This window comes from Cnephaeus nilssonii (genome assembly GCF_951640355.1).
Source record: "Cnephaeus nilssonii genome assembly, chromosome: 6".
NCBI classification, from domain to species: Eukaryota; Metazoa; Chordata; class Mammalia; order Chiroptera; family Vespertilionidae; genus Cnephaeus; species Cnephaeus nilssonii.
In genome coordinates, this window is record NC_137077.1 from 54,321,820 (window position 1) to 54,337,159 (window position 15,340).

Here is a 15,340-nt window from a genome sequence, read left to right on the forward strand (position 1 = left end):
CAGCCCGCCTGCTGGGGAGGGCCTTCCCCAGGTCTCACCCCCTCCTGTTGCCCCAGGGGACAAGCTGTGGTGGGCAGATCAGGTGTCGGAGAAGATGGGCACGTGCAACAAGGCGGACGGCTCGGGGTCGGTGGTCCTGCGGAACAGCACCACCCTGGTGATGCACATGAAGGTCTATGACGAGAGCATCCAGCTGGGTGAGACGGGGCTCGAGGGGCAGGGAGGCGAGGTGGGGGTCAGAGAGGTCAAGGCGGCAGGAACCCCTGGGCAAGCGAGCGAATGGGAATGAAAACGGGGTGGGTTCCGCTCACCACCCAAAGGGGCTCCCCTTTCTAATTCTCACTGAGGCACCATGGAGGCTCCCAGCCACCCGGTCACCGGGCCGGGGGCCTGGAGGACAGATGACCCGAGGGCTGAGTTGGGTGGTGACCCCCACAAGGTCCAGGGTGAAGGCAGTGACTATCCTGTCCCTGAGCAGCATGAGCCGGACACGGTGGCCCCAGGGAGGGCTACTGACCCTTTCCTCTGCCTCCACCTTCTCCCCCAGGGCATGAGGTCACCAACCCCTGCAGTGTCAACAACGGGGACTGCTCCCAGCTCTGCCTGCCCACGTCAGAGTCAACCCGCTCCTGCATGTGCACAGCTGGCTACAGCCTCCGGAGCGGCCAGCAGGCCTGTGAGGGTCAGTGCCCCTGCCTCTGCCCGCGGTGACCCAGGTCTCCAACCCCGACCGTCCTACCTACAGCCCTGGCAACAGGACCGCATTCGTCACGTGTCATTCAGGGCCTTCTGAGTGGGATGTTCAGGAAGCCCTGTGCCGGGTGCCACGGGGAAGCCAGGGGCCCGAAGTCCCTGTGCTCTGCAGTCTTAACCAGGAGGGGGGGCTAGCGTGCAGGGGAAACGCCCATGCAGGGGCTCTGACTTCAGTAGGATTTTGGAGAAACAGATGTCAAAAGGCAGCGCTTCCCTGGCCAGGCGGCTCCATTGGTTGGAGTGTCAATCACTGAAAAGATGGCGGGTTCGATTCCTTATCAGGGCACATCCCCAGGGTGCGGGTTCGATCCCCAGTCGGAGCATGTCTGGGAGGCAACCGATTGATCTCTCTCTCACGTCGCTGTTTCTCTTTCTATCCCTTCTCTCTCTAAAAATCAATAAGCATCCTTGGGTAAGGATTAAAAAAAAGAAAGGGAAGAACAAGAGGCAGGGCCAGCTTCATGGCACAGGTGTGCTCCGGGCCAGGTTCTGTGGACAAGTAGGGTGTGAGTGTTGTGTGGCCCAACGGGGAGGGGTGATAGGCAGAGGCCAGGGGTCCATAGCAGCAGGAGGGCCCTGAGGTGCCAAGCCCGAGTGCTGGGCAGAGTGTGGGGGGTCGGGGTGCTAGGCTGTGAGGTCGGGCGGGGCCGTGAGTTCTCAGCCAGGAGAGCCTGGGAAGTGGTGTTTGGGGCAGATTAACCTGGCGGCACAGCACCGGCTGGGTGGGGGAGGGAGAACCCGAGCTGTTAGACCAGTTAGGAGGCTGTTCCAGTAATCCCGGTGTTAGGAGACGGGGCCGAGGCCGGCCGCAGGGAGGAGATGAAAGGCAGAGACGTTTCACAAGAACCTGGTGACTGATTTACGAGCCCGTGCCCTGAGACGGCACCTCCCTCTTTGATGTGGGTGAACGTCACAGACACCAACACCGGGCTGAACAACGTTGAAGGGGTTTTGCTGCAGAATGTCTCAGAGCCTCGCATATGCTCATCCGCGCTGAAAATGTGTCCAGGGAAGACTCTGGTGCTTGGAGTTTCCCCCAACTCACTCAACCATGAGTCCTTTTTGTCACGGAGCCTGGGCTACCGAGGCCCATTTGGGGACACACTGTATCGAGTGGTAATATCCTCCCAGGGAGGACTCTGGGATGCGTGAATATGGCGCCCCATAAGAAATGGGAAACGGAATGACCGGCTCAGGAGTGAGGTGTTGGGAATGCTGCGTTTCAGGTGTTGGAGAGGGAAGGACAAAGAGGAAACTAGGGTGGAAATCTAAATGTGGGAGTCAGTGCAGTGCAACTGTCTTGTCGGAACCTTCCCAGATTCTCCCTCATGGCCTCGGAGGCCGCTGGGTTGTACTGAGGGAAGTGGCCTGGAGAGCCTAGCACAGGGAGAGAAATCCCAGCCTCTGCTGCCCTCTAGTGAGGGATGGAGGTCTTGCAGGTAGTTCCCCAGCGTGTTCCTCTCCGGACTCCCAGAGAGCTGACCTCCCAGCCCAGACTAGGGTGTGTGTATATATGTGTGTTGAGGGGGAAGCGTGATAGCTTGGGCGGTGGGGGGAGGGGAAGGGCGGATATCAAAAGGGATGCATAGAGGCCTGGCCGGCATGGCTCAGTGGTTGAGTGTTGACCTATGAACCAGAAGGTCACAGTTCGATACCGGGTCAGGCCATATGCCCAGGTTGTGGGCTCAATCCCCAGTGTAGGGCATACAAGAGGCAGCCAATCAATGTTTCTCTCTCTCTCTTCCTTCCTTTCTGAAATATATATATATAGTGTATATATATTAGAGGCCCGATGCACGAAACTTGTGCAAGGGGCTCAGCCCTCGCAGCCCTAGCTTTGTTTGGAAGGACGTCCGGAAGGTTGTTCAGCTGTCCAGTCTAATTAGCATATTATGCTTTTATTATACACACACACACACACACACACACACACTGAGTGGCCAGATTATTATGCATTCAGAGATCAGAATAACCTGGCCACTCAGTGTGTGTGTGTGTGTGTGTATGTTTAAGGGGCCGTAAGAAGATCCGGTGTGAGGGTGCCCGAAGCCAAGTGTGAAGGGGTGTCAGTGAGGCTCATGCCTGAAGTGTTCTTGTGTTCCAGGTGTGGGCTCCTTCCTCCTGTACTCTGTGCATGAGGGAATCCGAGGAATCCCCCTGGATCCCAACGACAAGTCGGACGCCCTGGTCCCAGTGTCCGGGACCTCCCTGGCCGTTGGCATCGACTTCCATGCTGGTGAGCCATTGGATGGCAGGAGGGAGTGAAGCGTGACCTTTGGGGGTGGTGTGCTTAGGGGTCCAGGGTCGGGCTGCCTGACCTCAGGCACTTAGCAGAGCTGCCCCACCCCCCTCCATCTGCCCTTCAAGGCCCCCCCAGCAGTCGCTCACCTCTGTCCTGACCCCATGTGATTTTGACCCCCCACTTGGCCTGCCTTGTTCGGCATCCCCACCCTGTTGGCTTCTCCGCCTTCAGAAAATGACACCATTTACTGGGTGGACATGGGCCTGAGCACCATCAGCCGGGCTAAGCGGGATCAGACATGGCGTGAGGACGTGGTGACCAATGGCATTGGCCGCGTGGAGGGCATCGCCGTGGACTGGATTGCAGGTGAGCCACGCAGGGTGCAGGCTGCGTGTGAGGCAGAGGATGGGGAAGTGGGGTCCTGGAAGGAAGGGTCTGAGGAGAAGGGGCAGGCAGGAACAGATGGGGGAGCGGCAGGGGCACCTGGGCTGGGAGGGGCCCCAGTGTGTATGCTCCCACCCCACCCCCTGAGCATCTACCCCTTCCTCAGGCAACATCTACTGGACGGACCAGGGCTTTGACGTCATCGAGGTCGCCCGGCTCAATGGCTCCTTCCGCTACGTGGTCATCTCCCAGGGCCTGGACAAGCCCCGGGCCATCACTGTCCATCCGGAGAAGGGGTGAGGAGCCGGGCAGGCGGGCCAGTCCACAGCCCACTCTGACAGGGCCCTCTCCTCCATGTGCTGGGGACTGAGCCCAGGTGCCCCTCCGTCCCACAGGTACTTGTTCTGGACTGAGTGGGGCCAGTACCCACGTATTGAGCGGTCTCGGCTGGACGGCACCGAGCGCGTGGTGCTGGTTAACGTCAGCATCAGCTGGCCCAACGGCATCTCGGTGGACTACCAGGTGTGGATGCAGGCGTGACCCAGGGGCCGAGGGGCAGGGCCCCGTGCTCTGGGGGAAGCTCCCCTTATCCCATGCCTTGCTCCCCTGCGCGTCCCCCTGTAATGGCCCCCCGTTTGGTAGGAAGATCTGGACACAGCGAGTTGGGGGGTCTTCTGGCCCAGTCCCCACCCAGAGTAGGACTCCTGCAGCCCCAGAGGTGGTGGGGGCGGGTCACTCAGAGTGGGGACTGGAGGGAACCCTGGAGGCCGGCAGATCAGCAGGTCGGAGAGTGGAAGAGGTAGAGGAAGTGGGACAAAGACAGGAGTGAGTGTGACGGGGCGGGGTGGGGGCGGAGGGGCCTGGGGCTGGAGGTGAGGAGGTGCCCCTGGCCTGTAGGATGGGAAGCTGTACTGGTGCGACGCCCGGACAGACAAGATCGAGCGGATTGACCTGGAGACGGGGGAGAACCGCGAGGTGGTTCTGTCCAGCAACAACATGGACATGTTCTCCGTGTCCGTGTTTGAGGAGTTCATCTACTGGAGTGACAGGTGAGGGCGTCCGTCCAGCCTTCCGCCCGCCGCCGGCTGTGCCCCCTCCCGGCCCCGGTGACGTCCGGCCCGCGGCCCTTCCCTCCCCAGGACGCACGCCAACGGCTCCATCAAGCGCGGGAGCAAAGACAACGCCACGGACGCAGTGCCCCTGCGGACGGGCATCGGCGTGCAGCTCAAGGACATCAAGGTCTTCAACCGGGACCGCCAGAAAGGTGAGGCCAGAGGGCCCCGGCCTGGAGTGCTCCCCCCGCCCCCCAAGAACCCAGAGTGAGGGGGCTGGGAGGAGTAAGACCCCAAGGGGCACTGTCCGGTGGCCCTGGAGACCCGGGTTGGCAAGCAGGGGCTGAGGAGCCTAGGGCCGAGCTGGTGCTGGCTGGAGGGTTGCCCGAACTGGGGGAGGCAGAGCAGGGACCCCAGAGTTTCCACCTCAGCTGAGATGACACAGGCGCCCAGGAGTCTTCGCCCAAGGCAGGCCCCGCCCTCCGTAACCTCCTCCTTCCCCCGCGCGCCCCCCCCCCCCCCCAGGCACCAACGTGTGTGCCGTGGCCAACGGAGGGTGCCAGCAGCTGTGTCTGTACCGCGGTGGCGGGCAGCGGGCCTGCGCCTGCGCCCACGGGATGCTGGCTGAAGACGGGGCGTCGTGCCGCGAGTACGCTGGCTACCTGCTCTACTCGGAGCGCACCATCCTCAAGAGCATCCACCTGTCGGACGAGCGCAATCTCAACGCGCCCGTGCAGGCCTTCGAGGACTCCAAGCACATGAAAAACGTCATTGCTCTGGCCTTCGACTACCGAGCGGGCACCTCCCCGGGCACCCCCAACCGCATCTTCTTCAGCGACATCCACTTCGGGAACATCCAGCAGATCAATGACGACGGCTCCGGGAGGACCACCATTGTGGAGAGTGAGCCCAGATTCCAAATCTTCCAAGGAAGCGGGGGGTGGGGGTGAGGGGGGTGGGGAGGGTCGGCTCAGACTCAGGGTGGGAGAGCTGGCAGACCTCAGCCGGCCCCCTGCCCTGCCCCCCGAAGCCCACCTGCCTCGGGGTCCCTGGCAGGGGCCATGGGTCACGCTGTGCCCGTTGTTGTTACTGGGACGTTTCTCCTTCGGAGGCAGAGTGGGCTCGCCTCTCAGTCCCCGCTGGTCCTGGCTCACCCCCAGGCTGCCCGGGTTCAAGCCCGGACACGGGATTTCAGTCAGCTGGGCACGTTTCCTGTCTCCCCGAGCCTCCGCCTTGTCTGTGTAGAGAGGAGCACGGAGGCGGCGGTGTGCGCTCGGCCAGCACAGGCCGGCCGGGAAGGGCAGTGGGCGCTAGAGCTGTCATCCTAGGACGGCCTTCCAGCTTTGACAACTGTTTTGTTCCTCTGCGGTCTCCTCTGCTCCAGGCTGGGTGCCCCGGGGCCTTTGACACACTCACGTGTCCCTCTGTTCATTCTTCCCCGCCATAAAGACCTGCCCCACAGCGAACCAGGGCCGGGCTGCAGGGGTGATAGGAACGGGCTGTCCTTTCAGCCCCTCTGGAAGTTTCTGCTTCACAGGGTCCAGGCCACACATCTGTCTAAACACCGAGTGTCCAAAACTAAACGCGATCCTCTGCCATCTGGGCTGGATCGGAGCGGCTGCAGAACGGCCCGCCCTCCCCGTTGTCCAGGCTGCGGTGCTTCAAGCGTTGCCGTGGCCTCTGGCAGCCGCGGGTCCTACAGCTCGCAGCCACTGAAACCCCTGAGTCTCTTCCTCCTAAAGGCGGTGCCTGTCTCTCACTGAGTTTAAGGTGTTCACAAAACATCTGGTTCAGGGCCTTTTTAAGCAGGAAGCTCCCAGTAAATCCAGTTCGCACCCAACGTGGCAGAACTCTAGCTCCAGGGAAGTGTGGCGGCAACATCAAGTCCGATCAAGTCCGATCTACCCACAATGGGGAGACGCAGGAAGAAGGGCCAGGAGCTGGGCCGCGGGTCATTTGGGTGGGAAACAGGGTGATACCACAGGGTTTGGGGGCACCGAGGGCTGTGTCGCCCGCCCCCGCAGCTTCCCAGCTCCCACATATCTCTTCCAACCCCACCTGGGTCAGGAAGGGGGTGCCCTCGGCTGCCCCCTCAGCTCCTGCCCAGCCTGTCCCTTCAGCCCTGCTTTCTGGCCCCATCCCAACCCCTGGCTGCTCCTTCCTCCTCGCAGACGTGGGCTCCGTGGAAGGCCTGGCCTATCACCGCGCCTGGGACACGCTCTACTGGACCAGCTACACCACGTCCACCATCACCCGCCACACGGTGGACCAGACCCGCACGGGGGCCTTCGAGCGCGAGACCGTCATCACCATGTCCGGAGATGACCACCCGCGGGCCTTCGTGCTGGACGAGTGCCAGAAGTGAGCTGCCGGGCTCGGGCAGCAGGGGCTGGCGGGCGGGGCCTCGGGGTAGAAACCACCCAGGCAGACCCAGGCAGGGCGTGCGGGAGAGGCTGGCGCTGACCTCAGCTCAGCTGCTTCCGTGCTGTGTGACCTTGGACCAGCTCTAGGACCTCTCTGAGCTCCCGTGTCCTCACCTGTAATGTGAGGACAGTAACATTCCGGGTGCCGGAGCCTAGGGGAGGGTCAGAAAGGGGGCTGTGAAGGACCTTCTGGCTTGGTGAGGAGTCCATGGTTCATCAGAGAGCCATGTGCGAGGCGCATAGTAGGTCCTGTGTCTTTCTGGGACTTCAGGCTTCAGGCAGAGATCGTCCACAGAACACCTGTGTGTGCACCCCTTGAGCTGGGCTTGTTCAAGCCACCAGCCGGGGAGGGCAGTCACGGCGGGAAGCGAGATGGCCTCACAGGGCCCTGTAATCGCCGAGAGGCATCCGGGAGGCGGGTTGGCCCAGGGCCTGGGGTGGAAAGGCAGGGAAGGGCCGGACAGACGGGAGGGCTTTGAGAAAGAGCCAGAGGAGGGAGAGCTCCAGGTAGGGAGGGACGCAAGGGGCCTCCCACGCCTAACCCAGAGGTTCCTACGGTGGGGGGTGGGGGTGGGGGCTGAGGTTGCAAAAGAATCCAGAACACAAGCCAGACAGGTCCACTGGCCGGAGGACAGCTCTGTGGCCAGAACGTCAGAGGGGCAGGGGGAGGGGGTGCAGAGGCACCGGGGGCGGGGATGGCAGATCCTTTGAAAAAAACCGGAGAATGGAACTGACTCCCGTGCAGCTCCGTGGCTCTCGGACCCCAGGGTGCGTGAGGCTGGCCTGGGCGTGGCTGGTCCCCGGCTCCTCCCCAGGCCTCATTAAGTGAATCTCTGAGACCGAGAACCCAGAGTCACCCGATGCAGGCGCTGTGAGGACCGCACCCTCACACACTGCGGAGCCCGACCCGCCCTGAGGTCTCCCACACCCAGCGGAGGCGAGCACGGCGTGCTGGCCGGCCCCCACCTCCTTTATGGGGAGCCGGCCAAGAGGCTCGTTCAGGGGCAGAGCTGGGGCTCAGACCTCAAATATGCAAAGGCCTTAAATTGTGTAGGTGATTCCCGAGGACTTTGTGAGGCAGGATCCGTGCATCCCCAGGACCTCGGACAAAGCAGACACTCAGCAGGGCTCCTGGTGCAGGGAGACGAGAGCGTTAATGAAATAATAGGAAACGCAGGGCGTTTGCTGGCTGTCGCCCAGACGGATACTAACTCGTTCCGTCCTCAAACCGCCCCGTGGGAAGGGAGTAGTTTCCACTTCACAGAGGAGGGAACTGAGGCATGGAGAGGCCACGTCACGTGGTAAGGTCCCCGGCTGGCGAGTGGCGGGGCCAGGCCTGGAGCCCCAGAGCCTAACTCACTTGGCTGACTGTCCTAGAAGATGCAGATGGCCGGGCCCCTCCCGGCACCGGGGCTGTGCGGTTTAGCAGCTGGGAGCTCGCCTGGGGCCCGGGCTCTGGTTCACTCCCTGGCCGACCTGGGCCTGGCCGTCTGCCTCCCAGGCCTGGGCCTCCGCGGCGGACCCCGTGGCTTTGACTCCCGTTCCCTGAGGCCCGCTCTCCCCCCGCAGCCTGATGTTCTGGACCAACTGGAACGAGCAGCACCCCAGCATCATGCGAGCGGCCCTGTCTGGAGCCAACGCCCTGACTCTCATCGAGAAGGACATCCGCACCCCCAACGGCCTGGCCATCGACCACCGGGCCGAGAAGCTCTACTTCTCCGACGCCACCCTGGACAAGATCGAGCGGTGCGAGTATGATGGCTCCCACCGCTACGTGAGTCTCCGGGGCAGGCGGACGGCGGCACGAGGGGGCTGGGTCGGGGGTGGCCGGTCAGCCAAGGAGAAGAACGCCAGGCGCAGAGTCGCGGAGAGGGAGGCCACGTGGTGGGACGAACCAGGAGGGCCCGAGGCGCCCCACCCAGGCCCCGACGTTGCCTCTTAGCTGTGCGGCCCTCACCGTCCAGGCGGGCTTCCTCATCAGTTACGCGAGGGAGGTGGCACGATGCCTCTGCAGGTCCCTCCCACTCCGACTGTCGAGGGGCCTCGGCCCGGAGCCTGCTCAGGGGTGGAGTCGGCCAGAGGCCCGAGCGATGCCTGTGACGGCAATGGCGCTGCTTCCGCAGGTGATCCTGAAGTCGGAGCCAGTCCACCCCTTCGGGCTGGCCGTGTACGGGGAGCACATCTTCTGGACCGACTGGGTGCGGCGGGCTGTGCAGCGAGCCAACAAGTACGTGGGCAGCGACATGAAGCTGCTGCGCGTGGACATCCCCCAGCAGCCCATGGGCATCATCGCCGTGGCCAATGACACCAACAGCTGTGAGTGGGCCGCTGCCTTGCTGTCCTGCCCATCCTGCCAGCGTGCACACACATGCACACACATGCACACTCACACACACTCATACCACCCTCCTTGGGTCTCGTCCGAATCCGTGGACCTCCAGCACGTGCTCTTGTCATTCCTCCCACCCAGAACCACGAATCCCCCGGAACCTGATCGCACACTCTCAGCCCAGGCTCTGCCTGCACCACCAGCGGCATCGTGTGCAGACACCCCCCACCACACACACACACACACACACCCAGGGCTTGGCTGACTGCATGTCCCCCACACAGACTGCGGCTTTCCCGGGCCTCTCACACAGGCCCTGGGCCCCCACCATTACACACATGATCTGAAGTCTGCTTAGACTTGACTCGCCCCAAAGCACCCCTGGAATTCCATATGACCCCACCTAAGAGCACACCCTCCCTCTCAGGCCCCCCAAACACCCCACCCGGCCCCCCACCACACGCCCGCCACGGCCGTGCCGGGAGCTCAGGGAAGCTGGGGGAGTGGGTGCGCATTCCGCTGTGCACTCTGCCCACTGCCCCCGTCCCGTCCCGGCCTCAGGTGAGCTCTCCCCTTGCCGCATCAACAACGGGGGCTGCCAGGACCTGTGTCTGCTCACCCACCAAGGCCACGTCAACTGCTCCTGCCGCGGGGGCCGCACCCTCCAGGAGGACCTTACCTGCCGGGGTGAGAGCGAAGGGGGAGGGCGCTGGCGGGGACCTGGGTGCACCCTGGGACCGGCCCCTCTCAGACCCCCCATAGCCCAGCCTTTCACCGAGGAGAAACTGAGGATGCCCGCGTGCCGGGTGCGGGGAGGGATGCTGCCGGGGCCCTGGCTCACGAAGCTCCCGCCTCCCTCCCAGCGGTGAATTCCTCGTGCCGAATACAAGACGAGTTCGAGTGTGCCAACGGCGAGTGCATCCACTTCAGCCTGACGTGCGACGGCGTCTCCCACTGCAAGGACAAGTCCGACGAGAAGCCGTCCTACTGCAGTAAGGAGCCTCCCCAGACCCCTGGCCGCCAGGCACCAGCCTCCACGCCGGCCGCGGGCGCGGGCGCGAGGGAGCCAAAGCCCCAGGGCCCAGAAGGCGTTTTGCAGAACCACCCGAGCCTGTGCCAGGCAGGCCCGTGGCAGGGCTGCGGTTTGCTGAGGGAACGAGTGCCTGCAGCTCAGCAGACGCAGAGGCAGGGCCTCGGCCGTAGCTGCTGCTGACCCGCTCCCCACCCTCCCGCAGACTCGCGCCGCTGCAAGAAGACTTTCCGCCAGTGCAACAACGGGCGCTGCGTGTCCCACATGCTGTGGTGCAACGGGGCAGATGACTGCGGGGACGGCTCCGACGAGATTCCCTGCAACAGTGAGTGGGACGCCGTGCCCGGCCTCGGACCCTGGCCTCTGCCCCACCCCACCTTGCCGAGCTTTGGGTCCCAGCCCCAAGGGGTCTGGGTCGGGGCACTCTGCGACCAGGGCTCCGGCCTGGGCTGTCCTGGCCCCCCAGGGAGGACCTCGCCTGATGGCACCGGGGGCCCCTGTTCTAGAGACGGCCTGCGGAGCGGGCGAGTTCCGCTGCCGGGACGGCACCTGCATCGGGAACTCCAGCCGCTGCAACCAGTTCGTGGACTGTGACGACGCCTCCGACGAGATGAACTGCAGTGAGTGGTGCCCTTCCCGGGCCGGCCTGGCTCCTGCTGTGCTCCCCCATCCTGCCGTGCCCCCATCCTGCCGTGCTCCCCCATCCTCCTGTGCTCCCCTATCCTCCCGTGCCCCCCATCCTGCCGTGCCCCCCCATCCTGCCGTGCTTCCCCATCCTGCCGTGCTCCCCCATCCTGCCGTGCCCCCCCATTCTCCCATGCTCCCCCATCCTCCTGTGCTCCCCCCATCCTCCCGTGCTTCCCCATCCTGCTGTGCCCCCCCATTCTCCCGTGCTCCCCCATCCTGCCGTGCTCCCCCACCCGGTGCTCCTCTCTGCGTGCCCTCTGGCCCACAGGCGGCCTCAGCCCCCCGGCCTGCTCCCTGCCTCCAGGCCCGAGCTCCCTGGGATTCAGGGAGGGGCAGTGAGTGGAAGGTGTGGGCAGCACCCCACCTCAGGGACACCCGTCCAACTTTCCAAAACACACAAAAGCCCGCATGGCCTGGCGCTGCCTTGCGGGGGGGGGGGGGGGGGCTGTTTGGAGAGAACTGGTGTCACCCCTCACCCCGCCCCCACCAGGCGCCACCGACTGCAGCAGCTACTTCCGCCTGGGGGTGAAGGGCGTGCGCTTCCAGCCCTGTGAGCACACCTCCCTTTGCTACGCGCCCAGCTGGGTGTGCGACGGCGCCAACGACTGCGGGGACTACAGCGACGAGCGAGACTGCCCAGGTCCCGACGCGGGCAGGTGTGCGGCGGGCGGCGGGCGCTGGCGGAGAGCAGGACCCTCACGCCCTTCTCGCCCCCAGGTGTGAAGCGCCCCAGGTGCCCCCTGAATTACTTCGCCTGCCCCAGCGGGCGCTGCATCCCCATGAGCTGGACGTGTGACAAGGAGGACGACTGTGAACATGGCGAGGACGAGACCCACTGCAGTGAGTGGCCCGCACCCCGTCCCGAAGCCGGGAGCCCGAGCACCTGCGGGGACAGGGCTCCTACAGCCCCTAAGGCCCAGTCCAGGCCCTGCTCTCAGCTCCCTCCGGGGAGGAGGCACCTGGGGCCTTCACCCAGAACCCCACTCGGACCCTGAGGAGAGGGGGTCCCCTCTACAGCTCCTGCTGAGCCCCACAGAGGGGTGCCTGGGTCTCCCCTCCCCCGCCCCCCATCTAACGAGGCTTTTGACTGCCCCAGACAAGTTCTGCTCGGAGGCCCAGTTTGAGTGCCAGAACCATCGCTGCATCTCCAAGCAGTGGCTGTGTGACGGCAGTGACGACTGCGGGGACGGCTCCGACGAGGCGGCTCACTGTGGTGAGGGCGGCTGGGGCCACGGTGCCCACCCCACCCATCCACACGCGCCCTGCTCTGCCTGCTCCTGGTCCCAGCGGCTCCCTGTTCCCTCCACAGAGGGCAAGACGTGTGGCCCCAGCTCCTTCTCCTGCCCGGGCACCCACGTGTGTGTCCCCGAGCGCTGGCTCTGTGATGGCGACAAGGACTGTGCCGACGGCGCCGACGAGAGCGTGGCAGCCGGCTGCCGTGAGTGGCGGGGGGGTGAGGAGTGGGGTGGGCAGCAAGTAGCCACGGGGGAAACTGAGGTCCAGAAGAGGCGGTGCTGCAGCAGGGGTCACTCAGGGGTCAGTGGCAGAGCCCTGTCTCCAGCTCGGGCGCCCGGACCCCTGTCCAGTGCTCTGCCTGTTCTCCCCGGAAGGCCTGGGGTGACGGTCGGCATGGGGTCGGGGGCTGAGGGGCATGCCGCCTCCGTCCACAGTGTACAACAGCACCTGTGACGACCGTGAGTTCATGTGCCAGAACCGCCAGTGCATCCCCAAGCACTTCGTGTGCGACCACGACCGCGACTGCGCCGACGGCTCCGACGAGTCCCCGGAGTGTGGTGAGCCCGGGGCCGTGCGGGGAGCAGACCCTGCCCTCCCGTGACGGATGGACGGTGCCCAGGCCAACCGCCTCCCCCTCCGCCCCCAGAGTACCCGACCTGTGGCCCCAACGAGTTCCGCTGCGCCAACGGGCGCTGCCTGAGCTCCCGCCAGTGGGAGTGCGACGGAGAGAACGACTGCCACGACCAGAGCGACGAGGCCCCCGTGAACCCGCACTGCACCAGCCCAGGTGGGCCCGCCGCCCGCTCCCCCGCCGCCCCACACCTGTCCCGGGACCCCGCTGACCTGGCCTCTGCCCCCGCCCCCAGAGCACAAGTGCTACGCCTCCTCGCAGTTCCTGTGCAGCAGCGGGCGCTGCGTGGCCGAGGCGCTGCTCTGCAACGGCCAGGACGACTGCGGCGACGGCTCCGACGAGCGGGGCTGCCACGTCAACGAGTGTCTCAGCCGGAAGCTCAGCGGCTGCAGCCAGGAGTGCGAGGACCTCAAGATTGGCTTCAAGGTGTGCCCCGCCCCGGGGGGGGGGGGAGCTTCCACACCCCCCGGGGAGCCAGACGGGCACTCTTTCTCCACCCCATTCATTCACTCATTCATTCATTCATTCATCCAGGAGGACTCTTTCTCCACCCCATTCATTCACTCATTCATTCATTCATTCATCCAGGAGGACTCTTTCTCCACCCCATTCATCCATTCATTCATTCATCCAGGAGGGCTCTTTCTCCACCCCATTCATTCACTCATTCATTCATTCATTCATCCAGGAGGACTCTTTCTCTACCCCCATCCATCCATTCATTCATTCATCCAGGAGGGCTCTTTCTCCACCCCCATTCATTCACTCATTCATTCATCCAGAAGGACTGTTTCTCCACCCCATCCATTCACTCATTCATTCATTCATTCATTCATCCAGGAGGACTCTTTCTCCACCCCATTCATTCATTCATTCATCCAGGAGGACTCTTTCTTCACCCCATTCACTCATTCATTCACTCATTCATCCAGGAGGACTCTTTCTCCACCCCATTCATTCACTCATTCATCCAGGAGGACTCTTTCTCCATCCCCATTCATCCATTCATTCATTCATCCAGGAAGGCTCTTTCTCCACCACCCATACATTCACTCATTCATTCATCCAGGAGGGCTCCTGCAGCACCCACTCTGCCCGGCAGCATGCTGGGCAGTGGGGAGTCAGCAGTGACCAAGCAGTGAGCGCTGTGGGGTGGGTTCTGCATCGTGTGGGAGGTCGGGCCAGCAGGCTGTGCTGGCACACGTGAGAAAGGCTGAGAGGGCAGGGGGCATGTGGGTGTCAAGTGGACGATGTCCAGGGTGCAATTTGAGAGAGAGGCTGGACAGGAGAGCGAAACTGGGAGTGATCACCATGGAGATGGCATTTAAGTCCATGAGTCTGGATCCGATTCCCAAGGGAGCGAGCACAGACAGAAAAGAAGCCCCAGGCCTGAGCCCTGTGCTTGGCCCCCGAGGGCTGGGAGGTGTGGGGAGCGGCCGAGCAGCTGGGGCTGAGCACAGGCGAGGAAAGTGTCGAGAGGAGCATGGTCAGCTCTGCCCAGTGGCGCCCAAGGGCCACGCCGATGAGGCCTGAGCCCTGCCGGTGGACGTGGACACCTGGCGTCGGGGGCTCCTCCAGTGGTTCTGGTGGGGTGAGGGCTGATCGCTGGCACGGTTGGCTCTACCTGCGTGCTGCCTGCCTCCGTGGGAAGTCTGGGTTTTCCTAGTGGAGGGACCGGAGCCCCACAAGGGCCGTCAGCCCCGGGGAGGCCCAGACCCCCGCACGGCCCCCAGCCAAGGCGCCCTGTGCCCGCAGTGCCGCTGCCGCCCCGGCTTCCGGCTGAAGGATGACGGCCGCACGTGCGCGGACGTGGACGAGTGCAGCACCACCTTCCCCTGCAGCCAGCTCTGCATCAACACCCACGGCAGCTACAAGTGCCTGTGCGTGGAGGGCTACGCCCCCCGCAGCGGCGACCCCCACAGCTGCAAGGCTGTGACCGGTGAGCCGGCCGGGCGGCTGGGTGCCGTGGAGGGAGGGGTGGGACAGCGAGCTCAGGACGGCCCGGGACCGGGGGCGCTAGACTGTGCCCCGGCTCGCCGCTGAGCCAGGCTCCCCTGTCTCCAGATGAGGAGCCATTTCTGATCTTCGCCAACCGGTACTACCTGCGCAAGCTCAACCTGGACGGCTCCAACTACACGCTGCTCAAGCAGGTGCCAGCCCGGCCTCCGCCCCGCCCCGGCCCAGAGCGCCTGTCCTCCCGCGGGGCCCGGTCATCCCGCTCCCTGGCTTCTCCAGCACCCCCTCCCGGCTACAGTCAGCCCTGTCCCCCCACGCAGGGCCTGAACAACGCCGTCGCCTTGGACTTCGACTACCGCGAGCAGATGATTTACTGGACGGATGTGACGACCCAGGGCAGCATGATCCGCAGGATGCACCTCAACGGGAGCGACGTGCAGGTGCGGCCGGGGAGCCCACGCCCAGCCGCCATATGGGGCGCGGAGATCCAGCCCCCCAGCGCCCCTCCCCAGGGGGCGCTCTTCATTCCAAGGCCGTCTCCCCTTCTCCCACCCACCTACCACAGAGGTTTCCTTCCCCCTTCCCGCTGAGGCCTGTGTGGCCGCTTGCCCTTGCCT

The 15,340-nt window shown here is 64.3% G+C and overlaps 1 protein-coding gene across 1 annotated transcript in view; it reads left to right on the forward strand.

Annotated features, from left to right (window-relative positions):
• The window catches only part of LRP1 (LDL receptor related protein 1), an 80,321-nt gene that overhangs the window by 50,692 nt on the left and 14,289 nt on the right, over positions 1-15,340 (forward strand). The window contains exons 33-58 of the mRNA XM_079774360.1: positions 57-197; positions 548-682; positions 2,858-2,989; positions 3,227-3,361; positions 3,546-3,675; positions 3,775-3,901; positions 4,277-4,428; positions 4,519-4,643; positions 4,957-5,334; positions 6,603-6,792; positions 8,424-8,628; positions 8,978-9,170; positions 9,745-9,870; positions 10,047-10,175; positions 10,419-10,538; positions 10,720-10,833; positions 11,391-11,540; positions 11,618-11,740; positions 11,997-12,113; positions 12,210-12,338; positions 12,571-12,693; positions 12,783-12,923; positions 13,003-13,193; positions 14,523-14,706; positions 14,832-14,917; positions 15,044-15,163. Coding sequence (XP_079630486.1) covers positions 57-197; positions 548-682; positions 2,858-2,989; positions 3,227-3,361; positions 3,546-3,675; positions 3,775-3,901; positions 4,277-4,428; positions 4,519-4,643; positions 4,957-5,334; positions 6,603-6,792; positions 8,424-8,628; positions 8,978-9,170; positions 9,745-9,870; positions 10,047-10,175; positions 10,419-10,538; positions 10,720-10,833; positions 11,391-11,540; positions 11,618-11,740; positions 11,997-12,113; positions 12,210-12,338; positions 12,571-12,693; positions 12,783-12,923; positions 13,003-13,193; positions 14,523-14,706; positions 14,832-14,917; positions 15,044-15,163 — 3,896 coding nt within the window. The remainder of the gene's footprint in view (positions 1-56; positions 198-547; positions 683-2,857; positions 2,990-3,226; positions 3,362-3,545; positions 3,676-3,774; positions 3,902-4,276; positions 4,429-4,518; positions 4,644-4,956; positions 5,335-6,602; positions 6,793-8,423; positions 8,629-8,977; positions 9,171-9,744; positions 9,871-10,046; positions 10,176-10,418; positions 10,539-10,719; positions 10,834-11,390; positions 11,541-11,617; positions 11,741-11,996; positions 12,114-12,209; positions 12,339-12,570; positions 12,694-12,782; positions 12,924-13,002; positions 13,194-14,522; positions 14,707-14,831; positions 14,918-15,043; positions 15,164-15,340) is intronic.